General features: G+C 40.0%; 1 protein-coding gene across 5 annotated transcripts in view; it reads left to right on the top strand.

Annotated features, from left to right (window-relative positions):
- PARD3B (par-3 family cell polarity regulator beta) overlaps nt 1-19,398 on the top strand; it is a 364,942-nt gene that overhangs the window by 98,506 nt on the left and 247,038 nt on the right. For all 5 annotated transcript variants that reach the window (XR_011740105.1, XR_011740106.1, XR_011740107.1 and 2 more), the window contains exon 3: nt 9,135-9,306. Coding sequence is in view for 2 of the 5 variants with exons in the window: in XM_065840472.2 (XP_065696544.1) it covers nt 9,135-9,306 (172 nt within the window). In the remaining 3 variants the exon portion in view is untranslated. The remainder of the gene's footprint in view (nt 1-9,134; nt 9,307-19,398) is intronic.

The raw sequence follows: 19,398 nt of genomic DNA, 5'->3' as shown, positions 1-19,398 counted from the left end.
CAGACCTTTCCTCATCAAGGTGACAACCAGTTTTGTAAGCTTACTTTTGCCTCTCTGGAGCCTGCTGCGTAAACTGTCAGAGACAGGGCAAATAGCGCTGGCTCGGTGCGCCAGGCAGCAGTAAGAATAGGACTCTTGGCAGTTGTAAATACTGAAATGTTTCTCTGCACAGGCAGAAACACAGTGCGAGAACTGTACGACGTGTGGCAATATCCCAAGATTCATCAAGCCCGACGCTACTAATGAAAGTTGTTGTGCGTGCTATGCTGTACAGATGGTTTTACACTTTCTGATGGCTTTTACAATTCAAGTATTTTTTGGTGCTGCTTTTTTTTTTTAATTTTTTTTTTTTACTTTGAAGTTTCATTCCTCCATCACATAATGTCCTCTAAAAAGATCAAAGCCATTTAAAAACAAACAAACAACTAATTCATATGCTGTCGTTGAGGAATTGTGGCCAAAGCAAAAACTTATTTTTGCACATGATGCATACTGTCAAATTAGTGAGAGAGAGGGAAAAAAAGTGTGACTTGCTACAGGTTGAGCTGGGTTTTCGTGGCTTTCCAGCTAAGGCGGCTAAATGCACATGCGGGTGGTTAGAGGGAGTGTAGCCATTGAGGGAAGCGATTCTGCTTCCCTCTTTGGCACTTGAGAGGCCACAGCCAGACTATTGTTTCTAGTTCTGATCTGCTCTTTGCAAGAAAGACATTGATGTCCCTTGAGCACAGCGTCACCAACATGGGCAGGGATTGAACACATGGTGGATGAGTGAGCTTCATAGATCTTATTGCTGTCTACAACTACGTAATGGGAGGGTGTAGATTCCCCACGACCTTCTTGAAAGTCTGCAGTGAGAAAACAAGAAGTAATGGACATTAATTGGTCATGAGGAAGACTCCAGTAAGAGAAACTTTTCGTGCACCATGAGGGTGGTCAAGCACTGGACCAGGTGCCCAGAGACTTGTCAGATCTTCACCCTTAGAGATGCTGAAGCTGGATTGGGCTCTGAGCACACTGACCTAAGTGCCAGCGTGGCTTTGAGTGAAGGTCTGGACCAGTGACTTTCAGAGAGCCCTTCGAGCCTAAATGCTTTTGTGGGGCCTGCTCATTAAACTGGAATCAGGAAAGGATGATAGTTGAAGTGCTTAGTTACAAATACAAAGTGCTTTTTAAAATCATAAATGATTGCCTAGAATATGGGGAGCCATGCGGATTCCTAAGAATTTCAATCGTACCCTCTGATCTTACGCTAATGGTATAATGTCTCTTCACCACAATTTACTTTGCTTTAGATTTCTGAGGATTTTCATGTGTCTATATAATCTGAAGGTTAACAAGCTCTGCTTCCTTAAATTTTGTATTAATGATATGCAGTTGAGAGACGAGAAAAGCGAGAGAGCAAGTAAAAATTACTGGTACTGGAAGTACATCTGGCCAATGTTTCCTTCAAGCATTGGTAGCTAAGGAGGGTCATAAGCAGAGCAGGTAGGAGAAATGGCAATGAGCTCCCAAAATTCATTTTTCCCAGCTCACTTCCAACCCCATGAGCTCCCATAGCCAGATCAGATGTGACTGGAACAGGGACAGCAAGCAAGGAGCAAGAGAGGCTCTCTGGTCTGTCTTCCCACACCTCTGCCTCATTACTCCAGGTGGGGCTTGGAGAATTTGGTGTGACCGTGGGTTCTCTGTTCAACAAGATGCTCCTTCCATCAGGAACTGGGCTTATTTTATAGTGCCTTCCACAGGAGTCTTCCCAACAGAATTGGAATAAGCTGTTAATTTAGCATCAAAGGTAGGCTAATTCATATTATGGAATTACTTTAATTCATCGTATACAAGAGAACCTTTATTGATGCTTACCTCCAATATAGTAACTAAGATCTTACTTTCATTTCTAAAGAGAAGCTGTCTTATTTCAGATTCCATGTCACAGGAAATATTTCCTTTTTGATGGCTGATTAAAATAAGTGCATTTGACAAGCACAGTTCTAGTAAGTAATGCAGTCTTTGATATTAGTATCTACATTTTTGTAGTGCCGTTTCAAATGGACTCTCCAAAATTAGCTCATCTTCTCTAAGTCCATAAAGGTGACAGTTTTCCGCTTCAAGGTAAACGGAAAGGAAATAATCAGTCTTGCATTTTACAGTTCTCCTTTCATTCGTTTCCTTCACTTGGGCAGGGGAAGAAGAAAAACAAAGGGCATTTGTTATCTAGCAAAACTCAGAAGCTATTTCACATGAAAACATAATGAGTGTGACAGGCTACAAATAGCATTGAGCATGAATCTTTTACAGAAGAAAGGAGGAATGTCCTTTGGTCTATTTACTTCAATCAACCCTAATAAGGCTTGTTTTATGTGTTTTATGCATCCGCCATCATAATTATAAATCCTTGACATTTTAGCACTAGCATTTATATCTGCTAGGGAAGCAACCCAGAGTCAACCCGCAAGGAATGTCTGTATTGTTACTCTGGGTCTCCAGAACAGCTCTCAAGTAGTTACTAAGTGGCTTCAAAAATTACATCTCAGTCGTGCTTGAAGGGCTCATCAAACTTTGCCACAAATACCAGTGTTAAGTACTCAATCAGCTGCATTGTTTGAAGTACAGTCACGAGTGCCCGTGAAGGAATAGGTTGGACAGGAAGATGTACATAAGGTCTCATCAATTAGGTAGATTTAATTTTGTTTTAATTTTTTTTTTTTGCCATGACCTTTCAAGAAAAGAAACACCCCCCAAACCTGCTAGTTCAGCTACAGGGTAATAACAGGAAGATAAGGATATCTTTTGATTGGATCACACACACAAAAACAACAGCTAGACCTGCTGAAAAGCATACACAAAAGGGCTTTCTTAGACATGATTTCTTAATACAGGTTTTTTTTTAATCTTTGTAGAATAACTGAGGACCTTCCCAAAATAACAATTGGGGAAAAAATCCACAAACAAAACCAACAAAAAACCCACAACAATCCAAACAAATCCAAACCAAAAACCAAACCAAAAACCGCAACAACCAGCCAGCAGATAAATTATAGCGGGCTGTTAAAAACACCCTCAGAGATCTGGAAACTCAGGTTGATAAATGTAGGTAGTTACCCAAATGCAGTGACAGGACCAAGAACTAAATGTAAGGCTTGTAGTGACAAAGTGGTCCAGGAGCTTTGATCTCCCAGAAGTGATGGAGAGTTCCAACCCCTTCCAATGGCTGTGACATCCATCAACTCAAACCTAGTAAATCCAAGTCACTGGAGCTCTTCAGCAAACAAAACCCCCATGGGTCACTGGTAGTAGCAGGAGGGCTGTGGAAGGAGCTTCACAGGCTTCACATACAGGCCTTTCTTTACATCCTGCTGCCTCGAGTTAATTGTCTTTTAGATGTAGTAAGTGATGGGCAAAAAGAGGAACTCCACATTTCTTGGAAAGGGGATCTGATGGTGAAAATGTGAAGACAGGAAGCAATTGGTGTCTTGCTGTTTGAGCAAACTTCTACAGCTTAGTGATAATTTGAAAATATCAGCTTAATTAATGAAGAAAAATATTATTTAAAAGTATTGCCTCTGGCCTTGATTCCTGTGAATCACAGACTGCTTGGGGTTGAAGGGACCTCTGGAGATGATCCAGTCCAACGCACCTGCTAATGCAGGGTCACCACAGCAGATCACACAGGTCGGTCCAGGCGGGTTTGAATGTCTCCAGAGGAGACTCCACAGCCTCTCTGGGCAGCCTGGTCCAGGCTCTGGCACCTCACAGCAAAGAAGCTTCTCCTCATGTTCAGATTTGAAGCATTTGGCAGTATTGAGGACCTCCAGTGACTACAAGCATTTAAACTGAAATAAATCCTGCAGGGATCCACCATTCCTGGCCTCAGATATTCCACCCTTGGTTCTTCGTTTTGTCCCCTGCTCTGTCCCTTGGCTTGTGCCAAAACAACTGCACTGTCCCTTGGGTGAGGAAACCTCCCTGCCCCCAGAAAGAGCTGGGAACTTGGGCTGGCTTTGGTCCCTCTTTCTCAGGCCTGCTGCTACTCTTCTTATTTCTTATTCTCATTGTATCCTTGAAAAGTTTAGAGAGCAGAGCCTTCCAGTGTTCGTGCCGTGTGCAGCAGGATTCTGTTCTTGGCTTTCAGACAGCACCAAAAGAAATCTGAATAATAAGGGTAGGAAAAGTGTTATAGGTGGTCTTTGGGGAGATACGTTGGTGGATGTCGTTTTGGCATGTAGGTAAACAAGATGAGCTAATCACCATAGCTTCCATGTAATGGATCTGTAAGCTGTTTTCATATGGAGGTGTGAAGGAAGGCTGCCATATGGTGTGTATGTTGGGATTTTTCCTTGACAGCCTTTATTTTAAATTAAAGGAATTCCAAGGCAAACTATTATGCAAGAATACCATTTCAAATACTTATCAGTATGTGCCAGAAGAATACCTTGAAAGAACATTGAAGAAAAGCTGTAGAGCTCCAGGAAAGTTTTAAATTGAAAAATTAAATAACACTTTCATCCATTTTTCAGGTACCCTAATTACCTTAGTTCTGTCTATGTTGCACTATTACCAAGCTTTCATCTTTTAACCATTTGAACAGGAGTCTTTCATAAGTAATATATAAAATCTGATTTTACATTAATGAGTTTGTGGAGTTCTGAGAAAACTTCCACAGAGGCTTTATGAAGCTCTTTTGTTCGACATATGGTACAATTCACTCTCAGTATTCTTGCCTTGATCTAAAGTGCTCTTGTCCTCCTGTGGGCGTAAGTTACAAGTATATCCCATGGCCATAGAACGGCTTCTGGATGGTTAAAAAAACCACAGGCTTTTCTCTTAAATAAGCATTTGAAGTCATGGTCAGGGAGCATTGGAACAGGAAACAAATGTCTTGAAGAAACAGACAATTTTAGTACCTTTTGTTGTCCGTAGTGAGAAAAGGCCATAAATAAAGTTTTGGATGTGGAAAAGTTAAGATTGAAAATTGCCATCCAACTTGAGGATTTAATTCCCTGTTATGCCTTTGAATATATCATTCAAGCTGTTGAAAATTGCATCTTTTCAATCATGTCCTGATGCCAGCCTATGACTGAGAACTTCTCTTAGTGATTTTATCCTGACAGTAATTGAAAACTGATTAATTTAATTGCGAGTAAGCTTTTATTTTACCATTTCTTCTTTAGTACCTTGTGTACATGTCTGGTGTTTGGGGTCAGAAAGGAAATAGTGGTGTCGATTTTCTAATTCAGTACAGAAAAACCAGTCAAATATACAGATTTTAACCTTATTAACAGTAATCAGTTGACAGAATTACAGTTTGAAGAGAGGAATAATTATAAAACCTTTTATTTAAAGCTTTGCAATTGAATTATCAGTAAAACGTTGGAAGAGCTGTACCATAGGACACCATATAAAGGTAAGACACAATGTAAGTAGGGAGGATTTTAGCAGTAAAAATGTCAGAGGGGGGCTAAGTTTTGATAATTTATTGTCTAGGTAACTCGTAGGTTGTTAATAGAGATCACACCAATACTGAAGTTAGAACCATTTTACCTACAGATATCTTTTACATGTTCTTCAAATCCCCTTTAAAAAAATTGAGATGCTGAAGTATAGCAAGTGTACAAAACTGCGACAGGGTATTAGTGTAACTTCTACAGTTTACAAGTGTCTGAGTGATACTTCGTGTTTAAAAATAAAAAGCAGCTCACCCACTGAACTCTCAATATTTATAAATATTGAACTGGTAAAGAAAAAACTGGTGTTTCAAATACTGTTGTTGTTTTCGTAATACGTTATAGGGGATTCCTTAATGTGTCCTGAAGTTCTTCTCCATCAGTAGACATTTGCAGTCTGTTCCAATTAATGAATTTTCCATACTGGAAATGAGGAGTCAATTGCTACAATTATTTTTGAATAGTTAATTTGCATAACCTTAATTGTATTCATTCCCCTTGAAAGGCTGAAGCTGATATTTATTGTGCATTGATTGATTAGCAGCGTATTTGGAGTGTTAAGGACAAGTGTAGAGTCTTGCATCTGGTCAGGAACAACCCCAGGTTCCACTGTAAGTTGGGGAATGACCTATTAGAGAGCAGTGTAGGGGAAAGGGACCTGGGGGTCCTGGGGACAGCAGGGTGACCATGAGCCAGCACTGGGCCCTTGTGGCCAGGAAGGCCAATGGTACCTGGGGTGGGTTAGAAGGGGGTGGTCAGTAGGTCAGAGAGGTTCTCCTGCCCCTCTGCTCTGCCCTGGGGAGACCACACCTGGAATATTGTGTCCAGTTGTGGCCCCTCAGTTCCAGAAGGACAGGGAACTGCTGGAGAGAGTCCAGCGCAGCCACCAAGATGCTGAAGGGAGTGGAGCATCTCCCGTGTGAGGAAAGGCTGAGGGAGCTGGGGCTCTGGAGCTGGAGAAGAGGAGACTGAGGGGGGACTCATTCATGGGGATCAATATGGAAAGGGGGAGTGTCAGGAGGATGGAGCCAGGCTCTTCTCGGTGACAGCCAATGGTAGGACAAGGGGTAATGGGTTCAAACTGGAACAGATGATGTTCCACTTAAATTTGAGAAGCAACTTCTTCTCAGTGAGGGTGGCAGAGCCTGTCCCAGGCTGCCCAGGGAGGCTGTGGAGTCTCCTTCTCTGCAGACAGGAGACAGGTTTGGGAGTTCTGTCTGGGACCTTGTTCCTCTCATAAAATAACTTTATGTTACCATTTCAGCTAAAATTTCATTCAGACTTCAGGGGAATAAACGAAACTGAGATGTGGTTTTAGAAACCTAAGTGTGTGAAAATGCAGCATCACACTTCTGCTCTGCAGACCACTGCAAAATATGTGAAGAAAGCAGATGGTGAAACAGAGAATTAAACTTAACAGCAGAGTCAATTATACTCTTAAGTGGCATTTTTTTGTTTTATCAGCGCTGGGGAGCTCTGGGGATCACCCTCCATAAGTGCTCCAAACACTGGATGCTCTTGCGTTGCTTATATTCACATAATTATTGCATATGCATTGCAACTTTTGGAAATCTTGACATACAATACATCTATACTAACAAATGATTGATGATGTTAGTTATAATTATTTAGTTTCTTACAATATATCTATTAATTATTAGGTGAATATAAACTATGCACTCTGCTTCTAAACAATGTATTACTTAATCTTCTGTCTCCCTCTTGTCATGCAGAGGGATCTAAAACTTGAAAAACACCCCCTCGTTTTGCAGGTGGTCAGAAAGCATTGATCATGTCAATTGGTTAATGATGGGTATGTCTTTTGTAACTTAATCACAGTAGACATTAATTTAGCAGCTTCTCTTCGCTAGAAATAGGGTAACTACATGATCAATGTCCTCCTGGTTTACTTTCCTGATTTTTACTGCTGTGTATTTCGAGGGCTTTTGAATCCGAGGCGGTGCTTGAGTGTTCCTGTTGAACAGTTCTTACTTGTCTTTTCTATCCATTTGTCTTGACCATGGGGAAACTTGGCTTGGTCCAGCTGAGAAATTCACCTGTTTATTCTGATCGAATCACAGCCGAGCTCCGTTTACTCTTCTACATTGCAAATGCTCAAGTGAGCTTCATATCCCACTATTATTTCAAGTGGTTTTGGCCGTGTGTGGTTGTGGGTCATAGCAATGGCCTGATGATAAATGCGGTGTGAACACCTGGGTGGTTGCACTGCAATGCAGGAGGAAGGTACAAAGAGAGTGATCTTTGTTACTGGAATTAATCTTTCCTATACTCTTTGGACAAATAAAAACCAAATTGTATGTTTTAAGAGCTATTTGTGTGGCAGTGAAAAGGAAACAGGCTCCACGTGGAGGAGGAGAGCAGGTTTTCTATCTAATTATTTAAGAGGCTTTGTGTGCCTCTGCAATATGCATTACTAAATATGAGCTGACACATTTTTACAACCAAATTATGAATGAGTGGAAGACCTGAAAATGCCAGTTTCTTCCTTAGAAGCACTTCAGTGTTCTTCTTTTCTTATCTTCTTTTTCCTCTCATACACTAATTTCTTCCCTTGGGCAAATGAGATCCTTTAAATGTTTATCTCTTTGTTTCAGTCTACTGCTTATCATAGGATAATATTTTTGCCACATCTTGAAAGTGTCAGGAGATTTGATGTACATACGTTTTTGGATAGTGTGTATGCATACCTTAAAATAACACAGCGAAAGAAAGTACTAAATCAATCCTTTAAACTTGTTTCTGTGTGAATCTTGACATTGCATAACTCGTTGTGGATGTTGTTACCTTTTCCAGCATTAGCAAAGTAAAACTTAAGATAATCCTGTGGAGTTCAGAAGAAGGGAAGTAAATAAATCAATGCACGCCTTAAGATTAAGATATCTTATCCAACGCCTGTTGGTTCTCTTGGAACTGTAACACAATTTACACCCAGCCACACATATCCAAGTTGCTTGTTGATGAAGCTGTATTGTGATCACTTTGTAGTGGTGGGGACCAAAGGGAAGATCCCTATGAAAGGCCAGGTTAGCAGAGACAAAAATGGATTTTTATGGTGTCTTTTTACCATTTGCATGTCAGCATCAATGTGAGTTTGGACAGCAGACTTTGCAGGTTGTTGTTGCTTAATCTTGACCTTCCTGTGTGCCTGGAGTTGTGGAAGAGTCAGTGACTGCGGGACAGTTTGCAGAAGCAATGTGTAGTTATTATGTATTTATAAAGAAAACGTGCATCTGCTCGCTCAGTACAGCTACCACGGGCATGTTACCTTTGTGCAGTGTGTCATTCAGTAGCATTAAATTAGTGTTTTTGTTTTGTTTTAATATTGACGTTAACACCCTCCACCCCCAAGAATCAAATGCCCTTCTGTGTTTTTAAGCATGTTCAGCCCTAAATATTTTGCAACAATGCGCACTGATGGCAGCATGCTAACTATGGGAAGAGCATTTCAACACAGGACAGTGCTGAAACATACACTTAAGGCATTTGAAATCAATGTATATAAGCACAAATCTACGTGCTTTCCTGAATCTGTGTGTTTATTGCTAGCTGTTCTGAACTAAGATTCTTATTTTTGTACACCCAGTGAATAATAAATTTTGCCTTAAAAAAAAAAAAAAAGTAGTTTGGGAATACTTTAAAGCTACAAAGTGTATTATCTTTTTGTTTTGATAGCTGATTGCTGTGTATGATGAGGAAGAAACTCACCGTAAGACTGATGGCACCAATGGCAACTTGGCAGACAGAAACAGCCCTGACTCTTTTGAGACGGAGGTGGCAGCTCAGCTGGCTGCTTTTCAGCCCATTGGTGGTGAGATCGAAGTGACTCCTTCTGCCCTAAACCTCGGTATGTATGTCTCGCCTTTTTTTTTATTATTTTAACCAATGTATGTCTGTAGTTTGATTTTGTGCATTTAGAGAATTTTTGTAGCGCTGCCTTGTTGGCCTTGCGATTCAGTGAAGACAACTGTAACGACAAAAGTAGATTTTATTTTTTCTTTGAACAGTTGATGCTGAAGACTGCAATTGAGCATTGCAAATTTGCCTTGTATCTTGCTGTATGTTATGCTCATCCATACAGTTGGGGTCTCTTTTTTTCTCCTTTCCGTCGGTGGGTAGATTGCTGATAATCCTCCATTGTAATCTTCATGCGGTGGAAGAGATGAAACCTACGCAAAGTATTTTCAAATAACAAAGTCATTAAACAAAACCTCAGCGTTTTTGTTGAGGAACGTGAGTTCAGTGAGTGTCAAACTGCTGTGTGCAAATACTTCTACTCATTATCAGAGCTCATGCCCTGGTTTGGGTGTGTGAGGTGGAAAGGAGGAGATGTTGGTTGCAGACGGTTCAGCGCTTTGCCTTGCACAGCAGAGTCTGTTTGCCTGTCTGACTCGGAGGTGAGCAGACTGATTAGGAGAAGCTGGTGCTTAATTCCCTCTTATATCAGAGGGTACTATGGGAAGTGCCTCTGGTCCCCTGTGTTGTTTCAGCGCACCTGGAAGGCCAAGAGCGCAGGTGCTGGTTTCCAGTTATAAAGAGCTAAAGTCTTATACATTGAACACAAAACAGTCTGAAAGACTTTTCTTGGATTGAGAGCAGGCTAAGTTGTCACGTATGCATAGGAGCTTTCACAAACAGATTGAAGGTGAATCCCCTTCTGAGCAATAATACACTGACAGCATTTAGCAAATGAATAATGCTCAGAGAAGGCTTCTCTGCATTCCCCAGAGCTCATCATCCACTTCACCCCGTGTTCTCCGGTACTCCTGGTAGCCTCCTGATGGTGTGCGTGAAATTTCAGAGTGTGAGCAGGTGGGTAAGGGTAGAAATACTGCCTCTGGTTTTGCTGCTCTCATGGAGTAGTCTGGTTACGACTTCAGAAATCGAATGTTCACTTGTCTGTTTATTTTAATTGCATTTTTAAGGTGAAAGACTGACAGGAAAACCAAGCTAAAATAGAATTTTTAACAAAGTTCACTGGATGAAGCTGTTTAACTTCTGACAGAAGTCTGTGCTCATTTTCGTGCCCGATGTAGAAAATACTGAAATTCAACCTGCATGAAAATGCTTATATTCAAATTTCTATGTTAATGGCTCACTTCTATTTTTTTCGATAATCTAGAAAAAAATCTTTTTTCTGTATTTAATGACACACAGGAATTTCTCATACCTAAATATATTGGGAAAATACTTACTCTTGCCATAACTTGTCTGTATTTGAGCTGTGGCTTTGGTAAGCATGAGGTATGGAAAAGTTGGGGGCTAAAGGTCCAGTGGTTAAATGGTTTTCCACTTCATTTATTGCGCTTTAAAAAATAACACTGTGTAAACACATCTTAGCATGTTTCAGAAGCAGAGATTGTTCTCCATATGCTTCTGAGTCATATTTAAAAAAAAATAGTTGAAAGCAGTTTGTGTAGCACACTGTTGTAACTAAGGTGAGGGTTGGAGGGAAGAATATTTCAGCCTCACCTAATTTTATGTAAAGCAGTTAAATGCTGGAGCTCTTGAGCTCACCAGGAACCTACCAGGTAGTTCAGTTTTCGTAGTATTTACGAAATCTTTGTACTATAGAGTGTAAAGCAGATGAAATATAACATGAGAAGAGCAGCTAAATAGGGTTCTATTTCATATTCAGTGCAATACTAATATATATTTGGAGTTTAAATGGATATTTGTTTCCTAAAATAGAGAACATAATGTGTTTGTTTCAATGTTTGCTTTATTTTCCAAGGTAAATGAAAGATTTTTCTACCTGTCAGTCTTATAAACTCAGTTTGCACTCTGAAATTTATTTGTTTCTGGATTTTACAGTTCTTTAGGCTTAATTTTTGCCTTTATGTTTCCTGTACAAATCCCCGAACCTTAAATTATGTCCCTATTTCTGCTAGAGGCAAATTGAAAAGTAGATGAAGAAACAGAAGGACAGTTTGGTTGCATCAGTATCATTGATGCGTGAACCACAGTAGTCTGGCTCCCTCTCTAGTTATTGAATTGACTCACACTTGCTAGTAGAAATAAAGAATAGTATTTTTAAAAGCTGTTCTGACTTTGGGAGCAAGGATGTGATGAAATAGATACGTAGTGAGAAAGTGTTGCTTTCCATGGTAGAGCTGTGTTTGAAGAACTGTGTTGTGCTTACCTTTTAGAGCATTTTTGCAGAATGCAATGTTAGATAAATTGTCAGATTGCACAACCATTTTGCTTGTTAATTTCTCTTGAATGTTTTGTATTCTATGAAGCCAGACCCACAGTTCATGTAGAAACGATGTGCGTTTAGTGATCTGCTCAGAGAGTACGTAGAACTTGATGCTTAATCAGTATGTGAAACTAAATCTTGTTCTCAAACAGAAGAGAATCAGCACTGGTTTTGGAAAAGGCACTTGAGATACTGCTGTGAAACTTTTTTTCTATTAATGGTGTATTTGACCCAGTTCAGTTAATCATATGTTTACCTGGGCTTAAAGCCTTTGCTGGCTAGATAGAGATGTTGATGATGGGACAAACATTTATTCGTATTGTATGGTTACTTCTTCCATGTGTTTTGTGTCTGATACTCTTCACAACACTGATCAGCTTGACTGTCTGAAATGGTAGTTTTTCCATTATGTGGTTAGTTACCCTTATTTTGCCCTTTGTCACCTGCAACTTTGAAAGTGAGCCACAATAAAAGCAATCTTATATTTGGCTTGAAAGCTAAAAGTACCTTGTATCTTACATCGCTTCCATGTACTGGCAGAATTTTAGGGCAGAAGGAAAGCTTGTTATTTTACTTACTTTCAAATTACTTTCTTAACACTTGGTATGTATCTCTTTAAGAAAGTCCTGGAAATTATTCAGCTATTTATTTTTGCCCTGAAATTAATGCATCTCTACTTTTACAGCTAACTTAGTGTTCTCAGACAGGTGAAATTGTGGGCTCTTCTGTTTAATTTAAGAAAAGTGCAGCAAGTTTTAACTGTTTGTGAACACAGTACCTGCTATGTCCACAACATAGGAGAGTTGCAAACCACTCGAGTGCTGCCCCGTCCCCTTGCAGCACCTGAATTTGGACTGCAAAGTGAGCAACACCTGGTAGTTTCTTATGTTTCATTGCTGATCTGCATTGTTCTTGCACCTCCTTTGGTCTGAGCTTAGAGAAAATGATTTTGAATGGATAAATTGTGATGCCATAACATTTATTTAAACTGCTGTATCAAAATCATTTAAGAAACACTTATTTCCAGTATTCTGCACAGGTGGTGGGTTTTTCTTTCTAATCTAATGCCGTTTCAATGAATACATATTGTCTACTCACTGTTGATCATTTATCTTTGTAGCAGCAAAATGTATTATGTTGGATCTCCGGCAAATGATGTGTGAATGTATTTGTGATGCAGTAACTAGTAAACTAACAAGTGTTTGGAGTGATGAAACATTTGGACATCCTTGTCTGTAGGGGGTAGAGTAATTACTAGGTTAGCTAGCACTGTTTTCTATTGGCATTGGTTTTGGGTGTGTGCTTTGGCTTTTTTATTGTTTTTTAGTATAGTGTGTCCTAATATTTTTCTCTGACAAGAGCTGGTAGCTGAGAAGACTTTGCAGAGTAAGGACTTACCTCTGCAGACCTTTTCGACCGATTGCCTTTATTACCTGTTCCAAAGTGCTGTTTTGTTGTTGATGTATGATTGAACAGTCATTCTCTCACCTCAAAGATCGCTTTGCTGGGGCGGTAGATGACATTCTTGCATAGCGTGTTAAGATCTTTAAAGAACTCATGATGGATGGAGTTATGTATATTAGGGAAACTAACAGTGCATGCGAATAGTCCTGTCTGGGATTCTCTGGTTAATAGTTCAAGGGTTTTTGAATACATATGTGTTGCAATGATTTAAAGTGAACTAGCAATGTAGAGTGGTAAACCACAACTTTATGGTAGCAACTAATGGGGTATATGTAAATTAATATGATTTCCTAGAATATTTTCAGACTATTTTTAGATTTTTAGCAACTTCAGACTAGAGGTTTTTAATAAAGCCACTCCTAAATAAGCTTACGAATGGCAGTGGTAGTTGAGGTTCAAGCTATATTGAGGCACTAGTGCTTTTGAACAGTCAGTTCTTTCAGTTCTGGACATTTTATGTTGTGTCTCATGGTGGACATTTGTTTCCTGAAAAGAAGATTGCTACGTGGGAAGGTTCCAACCCTTAGTAGGTCTAGTACAGTACTAGTCTGGAAAATTTATATTGTATGTTTTGCATTTGTTGGTGCCGTGGCCATGTGTCTCTTGAACATTTGGGAAAGGTTACTTGCACTCTTACGGCATTGCCTTGAATGTGTTTTGGGGCTTCAGACAGAGAATATACTCAGCTGAATGCGTTCCTGTGGTTTTGGGCTTGCTCTAACTCAAATCATGCTTTATAGGATTGTTCAGAACACATATTTAGTTAGAATGGCCCTTTGTGGTGCTCAGTCAGTCGGCGAAGCTGCTTCCATTGGCATGTCTTAGTTTAAAGTCCAAGGAATTGAAGGCAAGGTTTCTTCCAGGAGTTGTTGGAAGTTTCTGCTTTGATAGGCCTTAAATTGTTATCTCCAGGGTATGGATGTTGTCTGTTTCTGTGTGAGTTCAGAGCTCAAAAAGAGTTCCTTCTCTTTCTTCATCTGCTTTGAAGTGGAAGCATTCTCAGCAGGCTCGGGGGCGTTTTAAACAGCATATATTTGGTTAGTCCTCTTTCAAGTTGGTTTTGAGATACCATGGATGTACCGACAGCATATTTTTAAATACAGGGGAAACCACACAATTATAGTTTTTTATAAAAGTTATGAAAACATATATGAACTTAAACTATTCATTTGATAAATAAAACATTGCTAATGCTTGTATACAGCATGCATACTGCGTCAAAGTAAGAAAGACACTTTTCTTACGTAAAAGCTATCCTGTTAATCCTAATTTTACAATGTCAGTTCATTGGCTAAGCATTCCGATGTTTGTCAGCACAGTGTTCTACATGCATATTATAATTCTCATCTGTATGATTCAGGGGAAATGAACATTTTAGAATTGCTAAGTTTCAAAAGAAATGCATTGTAGAAGCATGTGCTGCTTTCTGTAGTTTGAGGCAATACTGCCTATTTCCTTAAGCAAATATGACTTTATTCTTTCTCGGCAATGAAAGGCTGCTCTCATAGTGGTGATAGCAAATGTGCTGTTTGTCATAGATGTTGTGAGGATGACACTGACACCGTACTTGATAGATTTCTCCCCTCTGCAGCATTCAGTTTGATCTGTTTTTAAAGAATTGTGATGATCAATTAAAGTCTCCTTGTGTTTCTAAAACAAATGATTTCTGTTCTCAGGCAAGCTAAAGGTTTGAAGATAACTTTTCATTTCAGTCAGAGTGCAGCCTTGCTATATTTTGACCTCATGACTTGAGCTTGGTATTATTTAGTTGTCCTTGATTCATGGAAATGAGCTTTGTACCAGCATAGCTAAAGTTTATCTTTGTATTGCAGCAAAAGAAGACAGTAATGCTTTCTGTAAAGATATATTAAATTTCCATGTGTTTCTCTGTCTTTGTGTCGCCTCTTTCGAAAACAAGCCAGTCTTCTTTTCCCCGTACCCAAGAATTTAATACTAGTATAGGTAATAAATGTATGTGTATAGTTGGTTACCAGATAACCCCCTTTTAATAGCTCCTCTGCCTGTGGTTCCCCCAAGATTGCTTCTCGTCAATTATTCCCCTTGTCTCTGTTCCCTTTGCACTTGGTTTAATATGGCTTATCTGGGGCAAGGGGATATCTGCATGAAAATATGATCAGTAGAGAGAAAAACCTTTTACCATTACAAGTTACACATATTCCTGCAGCAGCTCTCTAGCTGAGATATTCATTTCCAGCCTTTTATTGCCTCAGAGAAGGTGGCGAATGGGACTTAGAATGATGGAATAAATTCTATTACAAAAGCCTGTGCTGCTTTTCGAGATACTTTATTTGATGTCACTGTTTTTCCTAAGATTTTTCTCTATTTTACTAATTTTGTGGTGTTGCTGTTTTTTTGAGTATTTCTTTATTGTTATGAGGGATAGCTAGTTTCAGGGTAACATCTCTTAAAAAGAAAAAGACCAACTCACTAAGCTGAATATTGCATCTGAAAGCTTCGAAAGGCTATAGTATAATATAATATAGTACTGGGAGGCTATAGTGCAGTCTCTGTCAGCGCACTCTAATGCTACATAAGACAAAGGAGTGTTTATGTGTGTTTGTAAATCTCTACAGTATTATGTGCTGTATTAGCTCAGAGGAAATATGGTGAAATATGTATTTCAGGTTGAAAATGAGCCTGCTAAGCTTGGCTGATTGATAGTTCAAAATCGTTCAAGTTAAAAAAAAAGACAGTGATTTCAACTAAAGGTCTTGGGGTAGTAGATAACTTCTTATTTTATTCTTAAGAAACTAAATTAATATCATTTTACACATTTTTTGCAATGTTTGTTCACTAATGATCCCAAACTGTTTGCTTCCGTATGAACATATTCAGTACACAGATGAACCCATCTTTATGAAAGTCATCATTACAGACATTACAAATAGCAATTAAATGATTCAGTCAGTTTGCCCATTGCCATATAGTTCTTTCTCATTGCCTTCAATTTAATTTACCCTTTGAAGAGCCTTAGTTGGTAGTTAATTTTTTGTCTCTTTGCTCTGAAGTGCCACTTCAGATTTTGATTGTTTCTCACAGCAGATATCTAGAATCTCAGCCAAGTAAAATGGAGAGTTGTGTATTTACTACTCCTGACCATAGCTGGCAAAAGATGCATCTCCCTCTCAATATACTGCGCAATTCTCCCATAGACACGCTGGCTGTTGATCTATGTTTCGCTTTCTTCATAACTCAGTGCTTCATTAGAGGGAAGTCTGTTTACTGCAGACATTAAGTAAAAGAATTATGTAGTATGTTCACTAGAAAGATGAATCCTGCAGGGTGTTTTGCTCATCTCTTTTTAACTCTCCCACAAAAAGGGACAAATGGGCCTCTGTGACTGATAATGGGCGAGGTGTACCCATTGTAGCTACTCTCATTTTCTTAGTGTTCCTTGAAAACCCTCAGAGCATTTCCAGTTCAGGAGGTTTCACTGTCTTAAAGTCTTTTAAATTGGTGTGAAAATTTTGGAAATTAAGACTAAAACCAATTTACCATGATTAGAATAGAAAATAATCCCAATAGGACTTCTTTTTTAACGGAAAGGTCAAAACAAAAAAGTTCCCTAATTTAGATCGCATATATAAAACATAGGTCATATTTAAACATTACCCAAATCTATACTAATGCTGTTATTTGTGGTACTCCTTTTAAATACCATTAAAATAGTTTAAGAATGCATTTTACTATTCTACTGCTAGCAATAAAATGCTACCAAAGTGCTATTCAAGCTGTACCGTTTTGCTGCCAAAGTTTTAAAGAAAATTAAAGGGTTGAACTGTGGAAAAGCAACTGCATAAGCACCTGTAACTGATGTTTGCTGAAGTGCTAAACCAGCTTTTGGCAGCGTGGCCTCTTTTGCAGGTGCACGGAATATTTTCTTTGTGTCAGTTTATTCAACTAGTACAGTTCATTAAGTGTTTCATTTGAAGTTGAGAAATGGGCTGGGAATTGAAATAGAAGAAATGCTTATTTTCACCTTTCAATCTGTGAAGAAAAATGAAGTGGGAAAGTTCAAGATCTATTAGTTGTAAAATCTTATAGGATATATTAGGCTAAAATGATTGATTTAAATTCAATAACTACAGATAACATGCTGCTCAAAAAAACCCAGTCTGTTTAATAAGATGGATGCTTTGTAATGTGCACAGCAAGCTAGATGACTAAGACAACTGGTGTTTTAAGTGTAGCTAAAGCTTAGTTTCCATTGACATCTGAATGCCGTTTGAAAGAGATCACATTTTAAAAAATCAAAAGCAAACCAAAACCCAAACAAAAAAACCTTTGTGCATCTGTGTAGGGAAATTCTAATGTAACACACATTATTTTTTTTTCCCCCCAAATTATGCTTAAAAAAACCAAAATGTTGGAAGCTGCTTTGGTTTTTAGTGCTGTGTGTGAAGCTGGAAGTTGGAGGCTGTGCCTCAATCAGTGGCTGCTCAGTGATGGTGCCATTCACAAAGATGTGTCACTGGACAAGAAGGGAGAGCCTGGCCTGGAGTGGACAGTGCTCGTTCTTGTTGCTGGTAGCCAGTGTTCCCACAAAGCTCCTGATCAATCTGCCCAGCAAGATAAGAGTTGCACATTTTGCCCCACCTTGGGTTGGGGAAAAAAGTCCCAACTCCATGTTGCGAGTGAGGTGATGAATCTTTGCGCCAGGGCGATCCTGCTGCAGCTCCTCCCTTCTGCCGGGTCTTTAGGCGAGGTTCTTAGGGACGTGGTTTAGTGCTAAAGTTCACAGAATCACAGAATGTCAGGGGTTTGGAAGGGGAAGCTCATCCAGTCCAATCCCCCCGCCGGAGCAGGAACACCCAGCTGAGGTTCCACAGGAAGGTGTCCAGGCGGGTTTGAATGTCTGCACAGAAGGAGACTCCACAACCTCCCTGGACAGCCTGGGCCAGGCTCTGCCACCCTCACTGAGAAGAAGTTTCTTCCCAAATTTAAGTGGAACCTCTTGTGTTCCAGTTTGAACCCATTAAACCCTTATCCTACAACTGATTGTCACCGAGAAGAGCCTGGCTCCATCCTCCTGACACTCACCCTTTATATATTTGTAAACATAAATGAGGTCACCCCTCAGTCTCCTCCAAGCTCCAGAGCCCCAGCTCCCTCAGCCTTTCCTCACACGGGAGATGCTCCACTCCCTTCAGCATCTTGGTGGCTGCGCTGGACTCTCTCCAGCAGTTCCCTGTCCTTCTGGAACTGAGGGGCCCAGAACTGGACACAATATTCCAGGTGTGGTCTCCCCAGGGCAGAGCAGAGAGGGAGGAGAACGTCTCTGACCTACTGACCATCCCCCTTCTAATCCACCCCAGGCACCATTGTCCTTCCTGGCCACAAGGGCCCAGTGCTGGCTCATGGTCATCCTGTTGTCCCCTGGACCCCCAGGTCCCTTTCCCCTACACTGCTCTCTAATAGGTCATTCCCCAACTTATACTGGACCCTGGGGTTGTTCCTGCCCAGATGACAGACTCTACACTTTCCCTTGTTATATTTCATTAAATTTTTCCCCACCCAACTCTCCAGCCTGTCCAGGTCTCTGGATGGCAGCACAGCCTCTGGCGTGTCAACCACTCCTCCCAGCTTGGTGTCATCAGCAATCTTGCTGATAGTGCACTCTGTTCCCTCAAGTTGGGTTAGGTTATGGTTGAACTCAAAGATCCTGAGGGTCTCTTCCCGCTGAAATGATTGTGTGATTGTGTTCTGTTCCACACGGGACCTGCAGACAGCGCCTTTGGAGCGGAGTCACGGTGCTCCCAACACTCGGGTCACTCTGGGTGCTCCCCATCTATCTTGTGGGGAGCTCAAGCTGGGAGCATTGTGTTGATGGCGGTTGGAAGATCCTGAAATTAGTCTAGATGTGCCGTGTGTTGTACCCCTCAGTGTAAGAAAAGAATACCTGGTTGAGAACTGAACTGAAGTCCTGTAAACTTTCTTAAGAGAAATTTTGAAATGGGGAGAAAGTAGTAGCATATTTGGACATCTTCTGCAGATATATTCCCTAGTGCCTTGAGATGAGAAGTGCTGAACTTTTTTCATATGCATGCGGATTTTGAGTCTGAAAATGGCCTCTAGATTAACTGAAATAATTATTGCTGAACTAATGTACATACATGATTCTTACATGTCAATCCTTGAAACTCCAAAAGCTGTAAGTGTTAAGATCATATAGTTGTTTCATTAGGCACCATTTCTGACAATGACAACACCAAAGAAATTTCGTTCTGATCATAAAAACTCTGAGAACAGTTTTTG

Source organism: Patagioenas fasciata, chromosome 7 (genome assembly GCF_037038585.1).
Source record: "Patagioenas fasciata isolate bPatFas1 chromosome 7, bPatFas1.hap1, whole genome shotgun sequence".
Taxonomy (NCBI): domain Eukaryota; kingdom Metazoa; phylum Chordata; class Aves; order Columbiformes; family Columbidae; genus Patagioenas; species Patagioenas fasciata.
Note: the sequence above shows the minus strand (reverse complement) of the source record. Positions and strands in the feature narration are given on the sequence as shown.